General features: G+C 37.4%; 1 protein-coding gene across 1 annotated transcript in view; it reads left to right on the top strand.

The window, feature by feature from the left end:
- HCN1 (hyperpolarization activated cyclic nucleotide gated potassium channel 1) overlaps positions 1-21,503 on the top strand; it is a 192,607-nt gene that overhangs the window by 161,534 nt on the left and 9,570 nt on the right. The window contains exon 6 of the mRNA XM_038125209.1: positions 8,933-9,173. Coding sequence (XP_037981137.1) covers positions 8,933-9,173 — 241 coding nt within the window. The remainder of the gene's footprint in view (positions 1-8,932; positions 9,174-21,503) is intronic.

The raw sequence follows: 21,503 nt of genomic DNA, 5'->3' as shown, positions 1-21,503 counted from the left end.
TGCCATTATTTAGTGTGTCTGCCTACACACTAAACACTGGATGTTTAAAGTCTGATGCATTACTTTTACTCTAGCTGTTATTACTAATACACATTGACTTGTCTACTCCTGCCAGATTGCCTTCTCTTTGCTCCACATGATCTGCTATTGAGGCTGTTTCTGCTGTCACCATTTGCCCTCCTCAATTTTTTTCTACTCTTTACGACTCCCTTGCAATTTATTCATCTCTTTTCCCTGCAGCTAACAATATTAGCCAAAGTGGTACTCTCAAGTAAATTCTGTCTTGAGGGCTGTCTGGCTGACACTCTACTAAATTATTTCCAGAAAATTCATCTCCATTTTTATGACCTGCTGATAACTTTTCTGGAGCCAGCTCTCTATGTCTCCCTTACAAATGAGCATCATCCTCATGTTTCACTGTAAACCATGGCTCTAAAATCAGCACTTTCAGTATTTTTCTACTTCTGCACGCTTGAGCTCTGGTGCAGTGCCCTGAATGTGGGTCATGGGCTTCTTACACCTGTGTTGCAAGTTGCTACTCACAACATAAGATCACTGAGCCTTTGCACCTGATACCACTCCAGCATGCTTGCCAATAGCTTCCTTTACAAGGCAAATTCAAATGGTATTACAATTAGCTTGCCCCAGTTCACATTGCAAAGCAGTGATGAAGGCCGAGTTCAGAAATAGAAAGGGATTGTGCATCCTCCTTATCTTTCTTTTTATATCCTTCTGTTACATATAGATGTGTACCTCTATAGCTGGCATTGTAAATATTCCAGCACATATACATACAGGCATTCAGGGTCCTGTCACACATTTACCTAAGAAATCTAAATAATTCTCATTCATTATAAAATCTCTTTTTTCCCCACTTTTTAAAAGGTGGAATATACATGGTCTAAGAATGTCTAAATTTTGTGTGTTAGGTAGAGTTAAGAGTTTGCTATTTCTTGCACATAATATAAAGTTGGCCTTTATTGAGCAGTTACAAATCCAATTAGATGCAAACTAAAATGTACTTAAAAACACTAAACATAATTTCAGTGTGGATATTTCAAGTTCAGCTAACTGGGATTTATCCAGTGTAATCAGTAAGATTTAATTTAAGCCACTTAATAAATTTATAGAGAGAGCCTTTGAACCAATGGGCTTTTAATTCATTATAAGAAAAGTGTTAACCTAGCAATTAACAAGATAACAGTATTTCTCATCCAGAGCTGCTCAAGAGCTGTAAAATAACTCAGTGAACAAATCACAACTGATTTTTAAATAACTGTTTTCCTGGTTGTTGTTGCTACTGTGTCAACCAAACCACACACATCGGGTGTAGATAAAGAACATTCTCTTGGGAACTGCGTTCTTGCTCAGTTTTGGCCATTTGGGTTGCAGTACATGGGGGACAGAAGAAGGGAGGAGAGGACAAAGGGAGAGTTGGAATGGCAGAAGGAATTAATTGCCTGTTTCAGAGCGCACTCAATAAACTTTCCATGGATGCATTCACAGCTTCCGTTTCTGATCTTGATCAAACAAGAGCAATCAGAAATAACACAAAAAATTTGTATCCAAACCATAGTTTTCCATTTCTTCAAAGGCATGTTTATGTTTTCCCTCCACCTAGTTCTTTGCTTCAAACTTTGTTTTAGCCCCCAGTCACCCCTGATAGCTTCAAACACAGATTTCTTCCTCCCTTCATCCACAAGTTATTCTATGCATGGCATTACCTTTCTCAAGTGAGAGAAACTCTTTATGCTGTCCTGAATTCTAACTGTATGTTTTAAATAATAAAGCACCCCAATCAATATATTTTACCTAACACTTCACACAAATGTAACTCAGGTTGCCTTTGTGAAACTCCACTGTGTTTTCTTTTTCTTTCTCTCAAGCACAATTACCCTACCTTGCTATCAGGTGAATCAAGCACTGTCCTGAGAACAGCAGCACTCTTTCCAGCACTATTCTAAAAGAAACCCCTTTTTCTTGTGGTGATCAGGTGAAATCTTACTGACTTTGGTGGATACTAGAGGTAGTCTTCATTGAGCAAAGCTGTAAGTAGCAATTGAACTAATGTTTTTTGGAGCATAAAGTATTAAAAAGTAGTAGCTGCCACACAGATGACATAGAAGATTAACCACGTACTGATTGGTGATGGCAAGTGGAGTTTCAGTACAAAGACATAGTAGTGGAAATGGTTTCCAGAACCATTAAACCAGATCACCAGCTGTAGGAGGTGCCTGGAGGCTCCAAAGACATGGAGAAGCAGTGTTGCAGTAGAGCCTAACCTGTGAGGAAGCAAACTGGACAGAGTTTTGTGATTATTAGCAAAACATTTTCCTCTTTCTTAATATTTAGAAAAACATTAAAGTTGCTTCATTCATTGTGAAGCAAACATGAAGTCTAATTCATGCCACTTTTCCATGCACTAACACAAAATATGGATAATCATATGGATACCAACAGGATATCGGTGCTGATAGGATTTTTTTAACTTTATATCCCTTAGTATTTATTTTCTGCTACAGTGTTAAAGTACGTGTGTTTAAATCTGTATTCTCTCTGGCACAATGGGCAACTTCAATATTTAAAATTCCTGCTAAACAAAGATTTCAGCCTTAATTAGCCCCCCCAAGATAGTATTTTTTAGTACTGTGTAGGATTAACAAGTACAACATTCCAGTGTACACACATACAAATGGGAGTGAAGATACTTAGTTACTCAGGGGGCAGAAAACTGAAATAGTGATTGTTAAATACTTTTGCAAATTGCAGTATATTTATTCAGTTAATAAGACAGAATTGTCTCTACAGCAACTGCTGTCGTAGTACAGCACTAATTCCACATTACATTCTGTAATAAACTGTGGGTGTTTTCTCCAAAAAGCATACACAGAGAAACTTTGTTCAGCAAAATAGTTCAAAGGGTTAAACCTTCTAGAAGTAGAGACTGGTCAGATGGACCAAACTTTAAGTACTTATCTCAATTATCAAGACTTCTCAGGTTTTTGAAACTAGATTGGCAATCTCTTTTACAGACTGCCTTGAAACATTGGCTGTATTGCTGCTCCCATATTAAAGCCTCTCATCCTTTTTCCAGTTGGAAAACAAACTTAAGCAGCATTTAACATATCAGAACATTGAAGAAGATGAAAACTAAATTCCTTTTAAAAATAGTTCGAAAATGGATAAGCAGTAGGATGAATGAAAGAGTGGATAGAGTCTTTTTTCTTTATTTTTCTCTTTTCTAATCTTCTAAATATAATGGACAATCAAAAGTGGAGCTTGAGATGCACAGGACTGCTTTCTCTTAATCTCCATTAAATCAATTAACAAGCTGGGAAGAAGATGGATATCTTTCATCAGAGTGCCTTTATTGGAGGTTTGGTTGAACCATGTTGCCTCAAAAGGATTATTCTGTCTGCATTTGAATTTAATGCAATAATAATACTGAAGCATAAAAAATGCATATAAAAGAGTTGAATAGAAAATTCTAATCAAGAAGGGAATGACAGAAAAGTATGCAGAAGGCCAACATTTAATCAACTAAACCAAGAAAATATAATTGGTCAAATCTTTATCCCTCTTGATTGCAAATGCATAAAAAATTGCTTTCTGTTAGAAGACAGCAATACCAGCTACCATATGCTCTGTTTAGGGTTGACTTGTCTTAATCTGAGTTGAAAAGAGCTAGACAGAAAAAAAAAAAAAACCCTGCTTTAACTCAGTCCTGACAGTCCTGGTAGAATCAGAATTTCATTCACTGTTTTGCTGCAGAGCCTATGTATTCCTTCCTTCCTTATGCCTAAGTTTATCTCACAGCTGGATGGCAAATTTTCTGCATTTGGATATGCTTTATCCAGGTATATACCTGGGGTCTTGGGAGCTGGAGGGCTTTGAAAATGAAGTAGACAGACTGGTCACTGGTTTTCAATGCAATTGAGATCCCATGAACTCTGCCTTAGAGATCAGAGGTTTTTTTCAGGTTTTCTGCTTTGTCTTTAGGTCAGATAAGTTGGCTACTTCAGACCACAGCACTCTTGGGCTTTAAAATATATAACTATAGGGGCTACACAGGCTTCTGAAACAGACACAAGGAATATCCAGTAATATTGACAAAATGACAAAATACCAAGTCCTGAAGGAAAAAGAATAGTGTTTCTTGACACAATTTTAGACATATTGGGGAAGAGTTACCATGGTTTAAGTAAAATTTAAGCAGAGTCTCTATGTTGAAACTTATCAATGTAATTGAAAAATGGAAAGTTGAGGCAATCCCATTCAAAGAGAAAAAAATTTACATAGTTTGTTTTTACTTACGTGAAAGGCCTCTGAGCAAAATGTATTTTTAAGTCATATACTCTGTAGAGATGATAAAACAGAACGTGTCAAAACAATTTGAACAACTTCAGGTGCACCAGAAATGAAGAATATTGCATCCCATTGCCACATGTAGATTTTCTGGCATTTAACAAGTTGTTAGATAATGATGTAGTCATTCCCACAGTGGGATACTAATCCTAGTCCTCCTGACTGCCTGCTGTCATAAAACCTGTGAGAACTTAGTATCAGTGAGATGCCTCCTTTCTGCCAAACTCAACTATAATTGACCAATGGGTTAAAAAATTACAGGAAATCATGAACAAATACAGAATATAGCTCCTTAGAACTGGGTTTACTTATATCTAACCTGCTCAATACTAGCTCAAATCCCTAAATATAATGCCTTTTCCCATGGTTCTCTCTTAATGATGGGTCAGTAATTTTTCATTTCCAAGTTATTTCTAAGGGAAAAAATAGTTTTCTCAGTAAAGGGATTTCTTCCTTTCAATGATCAGGAAATTAAGTCTGATTTAGTTTCACATCCTTTTAAAGCAAAATGTAAAGGAATACTCAGGAAAAAAAGAAGGTGCACTGTTATAGTTATACACTAGATTTTTGCAATCGTATGTAGAATTCTCCTAATAAAGCTAAGCCATTTTTCCAAATGGTCTACACATAAGAAGAACATACTTTGTTGGTGGAAGTAGTACTTTTTATTAGCTCAACTGGATTACTGAGAAAAAGTAAAGAACTTTTCAAGCAAACAGATCATTCAAGAACTTTTCCTTTTTTATGGCAACAGGATTTTCCAGTCAGTCTAACTACAATCCATGTAAAAATCTTCTGGAAAAGAGGTCCTAAAAACTTTTAGAGATGCCATAAGAGAACTGCAGTCGCAGCTGGGACAGCCTTTTTTTGACTGCTTCTGTAACATCTTGAGATGCTTCAGAGAAGTCATCAAGAAATATCAAACCCTCACAAAATTATAATATCTGATGCTTTAACATCAGCTTGAAAAAAAATCCAGAAAGGTCAAGATGAGTAACAAATCCAATATACTACAAAGGAGCAGAAGCCAGTGTAATTACCTAACCAATCTCTTATATAAAGAAGACCATTGCATTTCTTAATTATTGTGTAAGAGGCCAGCAATTGGAATAGATCAACACTTGCTCCATCTAGGTCTGATTCATTCTTGCTCTTTAACCATTTCAGCTATATAATGCATTCCTAATCCCTTCTCCAAGCTTCATTTGGTGTTGTCTTCCCTGATCCTTTCCTCAGGCTTCATTTGGTATTTTCTTCAAGCAGACGTGAGACAAAATCTCATTTAATGAAGATGTAATGTTGGGTACGATAGTCTGGTTCCAATCTAGCTCCAAAGAATTAAAAGAAAAATAAGAGTGAAGGACTTTTCTCTATACAAAATGTCAACTCTTAATTTATCAGTTTGTTCTTTTGTTACCTCTCTTTTAAAACACAGAACTTTTTCTCCTAGTACTTTCTGAGTTATATAAAACACTTTCATAATCTTTACTGTTTCTTTCTCCCCAGGATGATATTTAAAGTAATACACAAGAACCTGAAATTGCAGAACTGCCTGTGATTAAGATTCAGGGAAATGTATTTTACTTGCTCTGAATGATCTCATATTTAAATAAAAGAACACTTTAAAGAAAAACAAAGCACTTAAAAATGACACATTTCTTTCTCCCTCAGTAATTTTCCACCTTCTAACATCTTAAATAAGGGAAGTTTGTACTTTAGTGCAAACTTTCACAGAAAACTAATCAACAAAATGAATGCATTACTAGGAATAACAGCTGAAATTACCTCAGCAGGGTGGTTTTTTAGCTATGTTGGTGCCTTCATTAGGCATCTCAGGCTGAGCAGGATAATGTGTGTGCATACATGGGTATATCCAGATACAGATTACATAATGTGAGAGAAAAGTGGGCAGAAGATTGAGCCATAAGAGGACATGAGATTCCATGGGTGAAAATCCTCTTTTAAAGGTATGTTTTGTTAGGATTCCCAAGATGTGATTAATTCCCTTCTGGATGGGTAGGACTGGGTCTGCACAAAGGAGTCATCCACGTTTGAATTCTCCCCTGTCTATACTGATAAAGATATGTTAGGGATAAATTTTCTTTTTTCCAATTTCCCTATTGTTTACTTCATCTGCCCTACTTTTCAGCTTTCACTCCAGACACCTATTCTCCAGGTTTTGTGTTCCTGTGTTCTCACTTTTCAGCAATTTCCATTTCTCAACCTGTTTTTAAAGTCAGGATTCTTGCCTTCTTTTTTTTTTTTTTTTCTGTTTATTTTTTTCTAGGTCTTAGTGTTCCTTCTTTGTGTTTCCTCCCATTCTCTCTTTCATAGTAGTACCCCACCTAAGTCAATTTTACTCTTTCTGCCTAATTTTGACTGGAGCTGAACTTTCTACTCTCCCAGCCTTTTCTGTGCTTCCCCACCAGCTTCTGTATAATTTCCAGTCAATTTTTGCTTTCTTTAGTAATTTCCTTTCTCTGCCTCCTGGGCATGCAAGACAATCTATTCACTTTCAGAAGCAGAAAACAAGCAGCAAGCCTACTGAAAAGTCCCTGAGCAAGACAAGACAAGTAATAGCTGTTGCCAGCATCAGTGGAGACAGCAGCAAGGCAGTCTCACGGGGAGCAGAGGATGTAGTCTGGAGCTCCTCATGGGATGCCACCACACTGCTAGCAGTGGGAGAAGCAAATAACTTTCCTTTGGGAGGGAGGTGATGACTGGAGCCTTACTAATAAATGTAGAATTTAAACAAGAAGGAAAACAAGCTTGTCCTCATGCTTTAGAAAGACAGACAGCTGGAATCTCATTATGATACTTATTGCTTCATAAAAATATACTTAGAGGGTATCTTGGCATTACCCCTCTTGACCTACTGACTCAGCAGTATTCACAGATTTGAATGTTACATATCTGGCAGTCCACATGCTGTTATTTGAGATAATTTTTGGGTTCAGGCAAACAGAAGATATCCTGCATCAAATTGACCATATTTTTTTTTACATAGGAAACTAGTTTGTAGGGTGCCTGGTGAGACATTTTGTTCAAATTTACGTATTTAAGTCCCATTAGATTTATTTGGAAAGGATGTGATTGCTCAGGGAAAGGTGCTTGTTTCTTCACTCTTCTAACTCTTAATGCACTTGCCTGTTAGTTGCTTCAGTAACAAATGTCTTCCCTTCAGAGGGGAATTCCCAGATCTTTCCCAGATGCAAGGGAACTGATTTGAAGAACCCACTATAGTTTTGTTGCTTATGGTGTGAAATTACTTGAACTTCCCCAACATGTCTACAAGCAGGGTATTACACTGTGGGACAGGGAGAGAAAAAGAATTTGTGTGATCTCTGGATAATTATATCTGAGCTTCATGCTCAGGGTTGTCTGCACGGCATATTTGAGATATATGAGACAGTAGATGCATGGGAAGTTGAAAGAGCCACTTCCAGCAGGAATGCAGTCATGGGAGTGAGAGCACTGGTAGGTGGAATGTCTCCTTTACATCAATCTGAAGTATTAGTTTAAGAAATGCTAAGGGTACTCCACAGACTATAAAGGCATATTTAGTTTTGCGAAGCAGTTAAGTGACTGCTGGCTGTATTTTTCTTTTATTTGCTCTGTTTGCATTTATATCCAGATGATTATATTTGCTCTTCTTGTCATGTTGGGTTTGTTACCTCAGTACATGTTGCCTGCCTGAGCCATTCTCCGTGTACAGTACTGATTAGTCGCAGTTTTTCTATACTATGTTAAATCTGTAATGGCAGCTGGCCATGTTAATTTCCAAAGACAATGTAAGGTCTGCAAGAATGAGCTTGAAAATATCTCATAAATTGTTCATAGGGTTTTGTTTTGTTTTTGTTTATTTAAAGCAAGTACGACATTTATAGCTTTCTTTGGTACTAATCTTTTCATGCAGATGAGCTTGTAGTGTGCTCTGTAAAGATGAATGCAGCTTCTCCTTGGTAGGAGAAATTCTTAAGGCCCTAGGAAAATAGTAGTGCTTTCTGCATATAGAAGCCTACTTTATACACGTCTCTTTAAAGGGCAGAAGGGTATGTTTCTGTGTTTATAAAATTAGAAACTGTGCAGGAAATTTTCCTGTTGATTTCAACTGTCTAATGTAATATATATTTATATTACCATTAGATATGTTCAAAACAGGAAGATGGTGTAGTATTTACAAACACAGGGCTTGCATCATTTCATCACTTAATATAGTTATTGCAACAGCCAGTCTAGTTGTCAAGAGATGCAATTCCTATTTAATTTTTACCTTTTCCTCACTTTGTCCTCTTAAATTCCAATGGGAATAATAAATAACATGTGAAAAGTCACCAGAGGAAGACAACCTTTAACCTTAGAAATACAAGTCAGACTGCACTTTTGTTTCAATCACTTCTCTAGAAACACATGAAAATATGTTATAAAGTAAGCACAGAGACACAGAAAAGTCCAATATGAGCATGAAGAAATTCTTTATTAAGAAAGCAGAATGTCTTTTTTCAAAGCCCATCATATTGAACACATTTACTGACCATTATTATCATGATGCTTCCTTCCCATTTAGGAGATTGTCAACTTCAACTGTCGGAAGCTGGTGGCTACAATGCCTCTTTTTGCTAATGCAGACCCAAACTTCGTGACTGCCATGCTAAGCAAACTGAGATTTGAGGTGTTCCAACCTGGAGATTACATTATCCGAGAAGGGGCCGTGGGTAAGAAGATGTATTTCATTCAACATGGTGTTGCTGGTGTCATCACCAAGTCCAACAAGGAGCTGAAGCTGACAGATGGCTCTTACTTTGGAGGTGAGTAGGAAAAAATGAATGATAATACTGGATGAATGATAATAATTCACTAGAGTGAATACACTAAAACAAAACGCATACAGATAAACAACAGATAAAAAGAGACTTTTGAATAAGTTAAGAGTCACTTGCCTAGACAATTCGAACGGCAGTGAAGAGAGCAAAATACTACTGAACAAAACATTCAAAATCTGCTTACTGTTGTGAATACAGCTGTTACAAATGCAAAATAACCTTCCAGAATTTTTAAGTTATTTTGAATTAAAATTGCTGTCATTTAACAGAAAATATTTAATAGAAATATCATAATTTGCCTAGTTATTTTACAGCTTTTTGAAGGTAAAATTGACAGGATTAATCTTTAAAAAAGAATAAAATTTTTGAATCATAAATCTGATGGTAAAAATCATAGTAAGAATTGCAAAATTAGCAATGAATAGAAGAGCATTATTTACATGGGATATTTTGTAATTCATTCATATTTCAACATGTTATTAGTGCTTTTTCACTGAATTTTAGCACACATCAATGTTTATTCTGACAGTATATACTAGGAGAAACTGGACTTCCTCTCTGCCTAGGTAGCTCTCTAACAGATGTATATTAATAAAAATCAGGCATTAATTTTAATCCTAATTAAATTAATCTGGTAATCCTAATGAAAAATAGTTATTTGCTTAGATGAAGGCATCTGAATATGTATATCTTGATGAAAGCAATTGCTGCTCTTACATATAATAATTGATGATACAAAATAGTTGTTCCCTGTGACTGTAAATTATCTTTGTGCAATAGAATAGGTGTCTGCTTCCACAAGCAGCAGAAAGGCTGGTTTTCAGAAGCTGCTTGAATATTTGTGTGTGTACCACTGCTGCTCATGAGAGTTTCAGTTAGCTAGTCATTGTATTAATTTGCTGTTGAATTCCATTAATGATCCCATAACTGACCTGAACACCTTTCAGAAAATGCTCAATTCAAAACCTAATCAGTGCCATTTAGTTGGTATAGAGAAGGGGGAAGCTAAGAAAAGTGAATTGGGCTCAGCATTTCAATTGGGCTATAGAGTTACTTAACTAATCCCATTTTAGAATAATACGCTAAAGCAACTCCTACTGATCTGGCCAGAAGACCTTGTCACTTCGAAGTAGCCTCTGCAAGGTGATTTGTATCACCAGTATTTGTAGAAGCACTTTGGTAAAGAGGTCTTGTGCTTATCCCACAGGATTAAACTGTAGATGCTGAAGACAGGAGATTAAGTAGAAAGAAAAGGTAAATGCTGAGGATGAAGAAACAGAGCAACCTTGGTCTTGGTCTCCTCTATGCTTAGCAGTGCCCTAGTTTATGAAAATGTGTTTGCAAGAGCCTGCGTGCTGAATCTGGCCATAATACTCCTCTGAACCAGTAGAGGATCAGAGGAGATTGCACATGAAAGTATTTTACGTAACTGTCAGCCTGCTGTTGCAGTGCAAAAAACTATTTAGCTCATCCTATTCAACTGCTACCCTTCTTAACAGGAATGCAGACAAAAAAATAAGCTACTTGCAATATCCAGACACTACAGGAACTTACTACACTGCATACCAAAGCACTTTTGCTCATCCAAACTGCAGCTGGGATGAGACAGGTGTTGCAAAAATGTGTGGTAATGCATCCAAAGCCTGCTGGGGCAAAAAGAAGGTAATTGCTGCTGCTGTAGCATGGAAGGGTGAGGAGAGGTGAAAAGAGACAAGTGCACAGGGAGGGAGAACCTGAGAGAGGAAATATATCCCCAATATCCAGAGTGATGTGGCTCAGACCTGTTGTAGCAAAACACCATATATTGTGAATTTCCAGAAATGTATTTCCAGCTGGGGAGAAGAAAGACCTGTCTGGATGAGAGGAGCTATGGATGCCCTGTCCACAGACATGTTCGAGGCCAGTCTGGATTGGGCCCTGAGCAACCTGATCTATTGAATGGCATCCATGGCAAGGGCATAAGGAACTAGATGATCCTTAAGGTCTCTTATAACTCAAACCATTCCATGATTTTATAATTCTACAACTGCAGCATAAAAGAGAGAAAAAAAACCTGTTTATTTAAACTGGCCAAGCACTCCCCAGCACAAAAAATGAACAATACCAGATGACAAAACTCATTCACCGCCCTGAAGAGATGACACATTCAGAAGTCTCTCCTGTGGGTAGTTGGTCTGTTATCAATCCTTCCGGTGCTGGGAAAGGCGCTGCCCAGAGCAGGTCCCAGTGGCCACAAAGTGCGAGCTCTCGGTGCTCCCCAGGTCCCAGCCTGGAGGAGGTTCAAACAGTTCCAAGAAAAGGGAAAGAAAAAACTAGTTCAGGGAAAACTTCTCTGCCTCAGCTAGCTAAACTAACTAAAAAGCAAAGGCAGGCTCTGTTCTGCCCCATCCATGCCCAGACAACACAGTCCAGCAGAATGTGGAGGAGTGGGTACAGACCCTGATAACAAACCCCGTGCTGCTTCTTCTCCCCTTCTGACTTCGCTTTCAGAGCCAGTCTTGAAGGCACAGAATATAATACCCAGCATAAACAGAACACACGATTGTGGATACAAGCATCATAACATCACTCTAGGACAGGGACATGCAAAGTGGTGACAATAGAAAGATCTGGGCTTGACTACTGTCTGCCTCCTTCCTCATCTGTGCTCACTGGTTTCTCCTTTGGGGAGGGAAGGAGTAAATTCAGTTCCGTAACCACAAAGACCTTGCGGTTTATTCCCTGGTATTTCTGTGGGAAGAGCCTTCTGTTCCTTGACCTTCATGTTTGTCCATAATTGTAATCTTGAACTTTGTGTGCAGGAGCAATTTTTAGCCCAGCAGTGCGTAGGATACTCATTCTCATCCCCATAAGTGGTTTTTTTTCAGACTGGTGGTTGAAGGACATTATCATCCTACATATCTTCTCCAAGTGCTGGTAAGAATTTGAAAGCAGTTTCTGGTACTATCCTTTTCAATATGCCATATTCCCCCTACCATATTCATGGTATGCTCATGTGAATTTTTATAAAAGGGACAGGAATTAGACAAGGAAGAATGAAACCACTTTTCACTATACTATGCAGTTATATAGTTATCTTCAGTGAAATTATGTAAGCCATAGTTAACAGTGAAGAATCATGTGATTTTATTATGCCATAGTGGCTTTTATTGGATTTATTCTTAATTGAACTGTATCTTGTTTTTTTTTTTTAAACATGAGTGGATTTTTATGTCCTCCTTAATTTTTTGCTCTCTGTTTGGTAACGGTTCCCATTTATTAGAAGTTTTGCTCCTAGTTCCCCATTATTAGAAATGGGATTGCTGCCACTATCAGTATAGCAGTAGATGCATCTATTCCTTGTACAAGAGAAGCTTCTCACACTAACATTTACAGAGTTTCCATATGGCAGGAAATAAGGTTGCCCTTAATAGAAATTACCATAGAATCACAGAAATATAAAATGGCTTGGGTTGAAAAGGATGTTTAATACCATCTACTTCTACTCCCCCCACCATGGTCAGGGATACTTTCACTAGACCAGGTTGCTAGGAGCCCCATCTGAGTGTTATCCTTGAACACTTCTAGGGACAGGGCATCCACACCCTCTCTGGGCAAGCTGTGCCAGTGCCTGACAACTCTCAGTAAAGAATTTTTTCTTGGTGCCTAATGTAAATCTATTCTGTTTCAGTTTGAAGCCGTTTCCCCTTGTCCTTTCACCACATGCTCTTATAAAAAGTCTCTCTCTGTCTTTCTTGGAGACTCCCTTCATGTACCAGAGGATCTTAATTGGGTCACCTCTAAGCCTTCTTTTATCAAGGCTGAAAAAACCCAATTCTGTCAGCCTTGCCTTATAGGAGAGGTGCTTCAGCCTTCTGATCATCTTGGCCTCCTCTGGATTTGTTCCAATAGGTCCAAGTCCTTCCTATCTTGGAGACCCCACCTCTGGATGCAGTGCTCCAGGTGGGTGTCAGCAGAGCAGAGCAGAGGGGCAGAATCCCCTCCCTCCCCTGCTGCCTACAGGGCTCTGGATGCAGCCCAGGACACGTTTGGCTCTCTGGGCTGTGAGTGCCATGGCCGGGCCATGTGCAGCCTCTCACCCACAGCACCCCCAAGTCCTTCTGGGCAGGGCTGCTCTGGGTCTGTCCATGCCCAGCCTGTGCTGATACCAGGGGTTGCTCCTACCCCGGTGCAGCACCAGCACCTGGCCTTGTTAAATGTCATGAATTTCCCAAGGGCAACTTCTCAAGCTTGTCCAGGTCCCTCTGGATGGCATCTCATCCTTCAGAAGTGTCAACTGCACTGCTTAGTTTGGATTCATTGCCAATTTGCTGAGAGCGCTCCCAATTCCTTAATTTATTTCATTAATGAAGACACTACACAAGACTGGTCCCAGTATGGATCCCTGAGGGACTCCACTTGTCACTGATGTCCATCAGGACTCTGAGCCCTCTGGACGTGACCATACAAACAATTCTTTATCCAAGGAATTATGATCTCCTCCTAGCTGCCTGTAGGATTAGTGACATGTGAATGAAGGTCAGGAGAGAATGAATGGATGATATGGACTATGTTAACACATAGGACAAAACTGTAGGGAAGAGTGTGGGGAGCAATGTAGATGTCAACAATGTGCGGGTAGTAGTCAGGTTGTGAGTGGTGCAAATAAATGGGAGACAGAGCAGCTGACAGTGCAGGGGAACATCATGGGAATGAGACTGATAGGAAAAGGAGGAAAACGCAAGCAGCACGCACAGATCTGAACAACCTCCAGAAGCTGGAAAAGAGTGGGAAGGTGCTTACACCTATCCCTTTTGGATAGTGAGTTGGAAAACCTGACTGCACATGTGTTTGCAGTTAAGCTGAATTAAAAACCTGAGATTGACACACTTGAACTCAGCTTCCTGGGATGGAGAATAAAAATCAGAAGGCAGGTGAAAAATGTAAGCAATTGTATTTTGAGGATGTTGTGATTATGAAGTAGTTTAATTTTCTTGTCATCTTGTCTCTAGTCCTGAGTATCTACAGTTTACAATACTGAAAATACTAAGTACACAGCAGACAGCTCCCCCATTTTTGCTTTCTCTGTCTCAGTCCACATCTGTCTTTCTCTTTAATATCTTGGTAGTTCAAATGCATTTATGATATAATCCTAGTAATAAATGGTAGGAAGGAAATTGCCAGGTTTCAATCCTATTGAACCTTTTTCTCTCAGTACCAGGTGATTGGATTAGAAATTGCTCTTCTTGTGACAGGAGGAATTACTGAACAGATTGTGTATTAATTCTTCACTATACACACAAAATCGGCAAAATGCAAAGATTTTGACATCTTTTGAGATGAAGCACAAGAATATGAGTCTTTTGCTTATAGAAGAGATTAGTTCATCAGTTACTGGGGCTTTACAGAGCAGAATTATTAACATATCTTATGAGCCTAATACTAATCCAATTTACCTATACCAATTCATATTGATAGAAACTGATGTACTACCACTGGTGTGTGAATATTTGGATTTTTGCTGTGGTAAATTGTTTCAGAAACACTCTATAATAATATTATATAAGTTGGTAATTCAAAATCTCTGATAATTAATCAGACATTAATTATCAAACATGCAGTAGTGTAATAAACTAAAGAGATGTTTACTTTAGAACAATAAAGCCTTTCCAATTGTCTCCTTCTTCTTACTCAGACTTGTGGGTCTTAAGGCTACTTCAGTCATGACAGTAAGATCAGGCCCTTCTGATCAGGCAACTTCTTCCCTTGTGGAAAAGTCTTCTGCTCCCTGATACCTTGTGACCCTCCACTTCTCTACATATCCCTCACCCCAGACTCAGTCAGATGGTGTTCCCATGCACTCAGCTACAAATGGCAGGCTCCTGCCTGGAGAGCCAAGTGGAAAACCAGCTTTCAACCACTGACAACTTGCCTGAGATTGTTACCCCTGCAAACACAGAAGTTTTAAGCTGTCCCAAAGCTAGTGCAGAGGACTTTGATGAGCAGGAGTGGTTTCATACCGTGTTGTGCCCCATCAGCTGCCAGCCCTGTCAGAATCAGAATCAGAGGAGTGACTCAGGACAGGTAGTCCTGGTTTAGATAAGCACTTGCTGAGCTCCCTCCATGAACTGCTGTGTTAGAATGGGGCTGACATGTCTACAGAGAGGAGAAGAAAGGAATAAATCCCACACTGCCCAACCAATAAGGATCAGCGCAGCTTACTCAAAGGAGGATATCTGGGAACACGTTCAGGACTCTGCTGTTACTTCATTTGCTTACTCACTGGTGGACAGAGGCCTGATTGTTCACTGTGGTCTCATCATGCTCTTTTCTGTAGTCACTGGCAAAATTCCTCTCAACCACAAAGGACACAAGATAAGACTGGTCTCCCTGCTATCTTTTCCTTTCTCCATCTGTTTTCCCACCTGTGTTTACACAGGCTTTCCTTCATGCAGCAGTCCAGACATATGTTCCTGGAAATTTAACCCCTTTTTTTCTGTTTTTAACAGATAACTATGTTAGAGCTGAAGGAATGCCAATATTGCTAGGGAAATCCAAACTTAGTGTTTAGGAAGTGCAGGTTACATTTTTATTATTTAGGTCTGGGGGCCCCATGGAGGTTTTGTTAGTTGAAGGAGTTCCCTAATTCCAGTAGATGAGTCTGCAGTAATTCATGCTGCCCAATTTTTGATGTATCCATTGCAGATCCCACTCCCCATTGTTTTTTCCCCCACTGAAAATCCCAGTGGTATCATGCCACTTGGAATCAGTAGATAAATCAATTTTTAGTCTAACTAAAACTCATACTACTCTTTTTTTTTTTCCTATAAACTTCCAGGCATGTTGAACATGAAGAAATGAAAGTGATTTTAAAAAAATTATGAGGTATATATATATGAGAGTTACTGTGTGTGAATATGAAACTGTATTGGCCTATCTCTTGCATTGTAATAGGAGACGAATACATGTTTTATTTTACTTACTCAAAGGCAGATATCACTATCTGTGCTTCATGTCATCATTCATCAAGCAGATCTATCTAGAAACCAGATTCTCATTGCCATCTTCCCAGACAATGTCCCAGAGACATATTATAGAATCTTTTCTTTTTTGGTTTATTTTTTGTAACATGTAGTTCATGGAATACTTTCAATTTTAAATGTTTTATTTTGCCTAAATTATTTAATGCAGTTTTAACATTTACCCTTCTGCACTTAAAATTCTAATAAACTCTTTTTTGCATTTGCTTCAGCTTGTAGAAGGCCAATTAGACAGAACTTCTTTGACCTACCTATTATTTATGGAGCTTTTCCCCCTCTTGGAACAGTAACTGTCAGTATATTTTAGACCAGTGCAGTGGAAAATAATACCATGGGAAATGTTGAGTCACTTTAGATTATATTTTCCCACTTATTTTTTTCTGGTTACACTCTAGGTGCTTCCTTTTGATAGAATATTTTAAAAGATTTGCAGTATAATACTGATTATAAATAGAAAAAAAAATCTGTTGAAGTGCTTTACATATGGACACTATGATATGATATTATTTATAATTTTACATTTTGCAAAAATACTGCATATGGCTATTCCTTAATCAAGGTAGTGGTGGATTAAGTCTTTCAATATTCATACTATAATCCAGATAGTTAATTATAAGTAGCCCCACTGAGGTGTGATTATTCGTACTCTTAATAGCAGGGATATAATTAAATGTTTTAAGGGAGCAGAATCTCCACATCTCCATGCCAACTCGTTTGTAAAACATTTTTCAACTGCACAGTATAGAACATTTTTCTAAAAATATTGTCTGCAAGAGGGCCTAAAAATTAAATATCTTTTTGGCACAGACTAATCTGCCATTTTGAGGCTACATAATATGCAATAGTCCTCATAATACTGCATAATTTCTTGTTGACCATAAATTGTTGTATTGTTCTTTTGACACCATATTTTATATGGAAAATAATAGTCAGAAGGACTTCTTGCTATTCAAACTCAATTTTTTAAAGGTGCAAGAGAATTTTTTAGGAAGATAGGAGGAAAATAACTTACTCTTTTATGCTAAAAGGTAGAAGCTGATTTGGGTTTAGGAGTTTTATTAGTTAGCAAGCATAAATATAAATTTAACAGTATTCATAATAATAACACAAGTAATAAGTTTTGCAATCTAAAAGCATAAATAAATTATAATTATAATTCTGCTAATTCATTAACAGTTTACATTTTTAATTTAAACTTTATATAACTAGGCACAAGTAAAATATGACATAGCATGCCTTGGAAATCCAATGTGGTCAACACAGATAAAGCAGAAGAAGATTTTCCAAGCACCTTCAATTTCACACAGTAGAATTTTAACTAAATATTTGAGTTTAGATTAAATATTTAATCTAAATATTTAATTCAGAACTGACTGTCCCTGATAATTTTTTTAATAATTTAATGAAAAGGAGTACAATAATTTTATAGTCAACTTTAATTCAAGTTGAATAATTTAAATTGCAACTGTTATTGTTTGCCAAACTCAAGATTACAAGAGCATACCACTGAATACATAAGGAACTAAGGGCTTTTTTTTCAATAGGCAGTAAGCATCTGTCAGAATAAAAGTAGGAGTAAATGCAACAAAATCACTTTTGTCCTTTGACACAGTGAGTATGAAAACTAAATCTGAACTTAGGCATATTATCTTAGAATCTTACCGTAATTATTAATTTTTAAAGCATATGAAATTATTATCAGTAAATTTGTGAGCTTTTGCAAGAAAATAAATAGACTATCTTATTCACTCTTTTTAGAAAGAACACTTGAATAAATTAGAATAAAAATGTATGGATGCTCTGTTATAAATAGCACTGGAGACAAAATATGCACTTTTATTTCTATTTTGTAAAATTACCCTAAGCTTCTGTTCTAACTTACAGACCTTTCTTAGAAGAATTTGATAGAACATGGGAAAATAGTCAGGATGTAAGAAATGTTCAATAAGTCTAGATGTGGCACTCAGTACCAGGATGTGGCTGACAGGGTGGTATTCAGTTAAAGGTCAGACTTGATGATCTTAGAGGTGTTTTCCAGCCTCAGTGATTCTGTGTTTCTGTTACTGGCTTTTGTCTGTGCTAGTAATGAAAACTTGGCCGCAGCTATTTTCAGAACCTGCACATGGAAGAAAGCAAAGAGAGGTCAGGATGAAAAATGAAATGTTCCTGCTCAGATAACTTGCCAATTTTTATTACGATGAGAAACTGTTTTTCCTAGCTAAGTGGCATAAAAGACACATGTGGAGCTAGGTAAAGAAAGGAACATAGTCTCAGGGTTGTTGGCAAACCCTAAATAAATATTAATCAGTTTTTATTTTAAGTAAGTATTTGCCTATAAATTCTATCAAATTTTGAGTCAATTAAATGGAGGCACTTCTTTCCAAATGAATTTTTTTCCCCAAATAAACTTTTGCTATCTCTTTTTCTGTTGTTACAATAAATTAAATAAAATACTATTAATTAAACTACAAACATGTGAAGAGCTCAGGTATCAGTCTTCAGAGACAGAAATTTCAAATTACTACAAATAGGCAATAAAAATGTTAGCTAAACTAACGTATGTGGTTTTTGTTTGGGAATTTCAGGGTTTTTTCTTATTTGTTTTTAATAGGATGACTAATAAGGGCAACAGCTATCACAAATTACAAATAGATATATTTAAAGTAAGTTCAGGTAAATACTTTAAAAAGTGATAAAAGACTGGAGGTGGGATATTACAGAAGCTGCTTCTCATTCCAATCAGCCATTTTCAGCCCCTCTTCAAAACAGTAACTTCTTGGTTACGTATCCAGGCTGCTTTACAAACCCTCTCTCAAACTGATGAACCCAGAAATCTGAAAGCAACTCAACAGACAATTATTGCTGTCATATTTTAAATGAAGAGGTCATGTATCTCCTAACTCAAACTGACTTGTCTGCAATTCTATATTTAGTGTAAACATGGTGGCTAAAGCAGCAGTTTTTCCATAGCTTCCTTTTGGACAGTCCTGATTACAAATCCAGCTGTAAAAGGGGCAGGGATTGTCTCCATTTTCTGTTCTCCTTAAGCTCTCTCCCTTGCTGCAGAAATGTTCCTCTTGAGCAGTGACTATATTTTAGGATTTCTTAAATGCAGGACTGAATTTTTTAGAACACAGATTACTGAAATTCATTTAATTGCATCAAACTATATTCTGAGTAATTGTAAAACATAGAGTTAGTTATTTTAGTAATTATAAAAAAAAAAAGCCATCATATGTCTCGTTTTACCATTGTGTACACTAGTGATAATATACTGAAAGATAAAAAGAACACATTAAACATGTGGAAAAAATACACACAAATGTATTTCACGTTTTCCAGAGTTTAATAAAGAAAACAGAAGTGCAGATGCGTATGTTAAAGTAACATGTTATCATATGAAACATCTTTTCCCTGTTTTCTATGTGGTAGATGCTTAAGTCAACATGGAACTGGAAAATCACTCAATTTCTGAAAGAATGGGATGCCTAGAAGCTTACTGATTTTTTTTTTCTTTTTTTAACTTGGTTGAAGTTAATATAGTCCTTTCCTAAAGGGAAAAAGGACTCAACCATACTCATACTTAGTGTTGTAAAGTTGGGAATTGTGTGCCCCATGCTGAATGTCCCTGCTGTGACTGGCAAGAAAATGCCAGCAAGAAAGTACAAGTACACAGCAAGAAAGTGCCCATGAGCTAGTTTCTGCTCAGTGGACAACTTCAGCTGCTTGAAAGAAGTAAAGACCTATCAATCTTTGTAGCATGCCAAGGAGTTGCCAGTTGTTATGAAGAGCTGTTGGAAAATAAGGATAGCCATGGTGGTTCTGGGATGTTTACTCTGAAGTCTTAAAAGATGGGTGAATGGAAAGAGCATTTGGACATTTAAGTTTTGTCTATGGTAGTTTAGTAACTCATTGCTCTCTAGAAAATAAACTATATTCTAATCCACTGTCCTGTTCTTAAAAAAAATTCCCTAGTCTATTAGACTGACTGACCCAAGCTTTTGTATTTTGACCCAAGCTTTGACTTTCCATTTTTCTTCTCTGCTGGAAGTAATCAGCCTGAACAGCTGACAGCATGCACAGCAACCTATTTGCCCACGACAAGAACAAGTTTGCTGTTGAGGAACTGACAGTAGTCAGCTGTCCTCAGCTGGAAGGACCTGTCACTAGATCCTGTAATGTTTAATCTAACAGATGATGGGAAATCACACAGCTTTGGAAGGACGCAGAAATGTATAAAAACTGCTAGTTGTTTTTAGTTGCTTTTAATACAGACACTATATAGCTGAAATACTGTTGAATTAATTAATTTATTACTACAAAAATTTAATTTCTGCACCTAGTAAAGTGAACTTGTGTCCTTGCAAGACAAAGATGCACATACAATAATTCATTGTATAAATTTTCTGTTTATACAATGTAACATCCTAAGTGAAGAAATATGGTCCATGGAGACATGACTGGTTTGGTATCCTTCAGTGAACTTGCTAACTACTGGACTCATAACTTACCTTTATCAACACAGTTTGCTGTTGGTGGGCACATTTTTTCTGTAGATTTTCTCTATTCAAATGTTAATGTGGCATATGAGGTAATTACATCTAGAATATAATTTATATGTAAAATGAATAGATGATGAATGGACAAGTATACATTCTTACAGAAACTGTACTGCTTTTCAGAGTAAAAAAGTGTGGAAACCCAGGGAACCGGGAATATTTCTGTCTGCTCTGGGGTGCCCTGACCCCCAGGGGAGCACTGACTTTGACCATCATTCATGGAGAGAGTTTCCTAGATTTCAAGATAGACTAAAATCTACAAAAAGTGTGAAATAGATTATAGAGAGTAGTGTAGGTATATCACTTAGGTGAGAAATTTGGGTTTTTTAGTATGTTGTGGATGGAAGCGAGATGGAGGGCACAGGGTGTCATCCTGGGTTTCTTCTTCATGCTTCTTCTTCCTTCTTCTTCATGGGTTTGGGTGGCATTCTGTATTTGGGCAGAAAAGTCTGCCTTGTGGGCTCTGTGGGATCAGTTATTGGGTTAAAAGGGGAAATAATCTAGGTGTCAGTTCTTAATTGGACAGTTTAGTCTTAGAAGACCTTGTAACCAGAGATTGTTGCCATTTTGTGCCGTCTAATGAAAAGCTGCCGAACTCATGGTTGTGAGACTGTTTCATTGATAAGAAACAACACCTGAGTCTGAACATGAAACTACCATCTCAAGTGCCTTCAATCCAGATCCAGAGAAACCAATAAAAATGAATATTCCTATCTAAAAATTTTCTGTATAAAATG

This window comes from Motacilla alba, chromosome Z, assembly GCF_015832195.1.
Source record: "Motacilla alba alba isolate MOTALB_02 chromosome Z, Motacilla_alba_V1.0_pri, whole genome shotgun sequence".
Taxonomy (NCBI): domain Eukaryota; kingdom Metazoa; phylum Chordata; class Aves; order Passeriformes; family Motacillidae; genus Motacilla; species Motacilla alba.
This window is presented reverse-complemented; position numbering and strand designations above follow the sequence as displayed.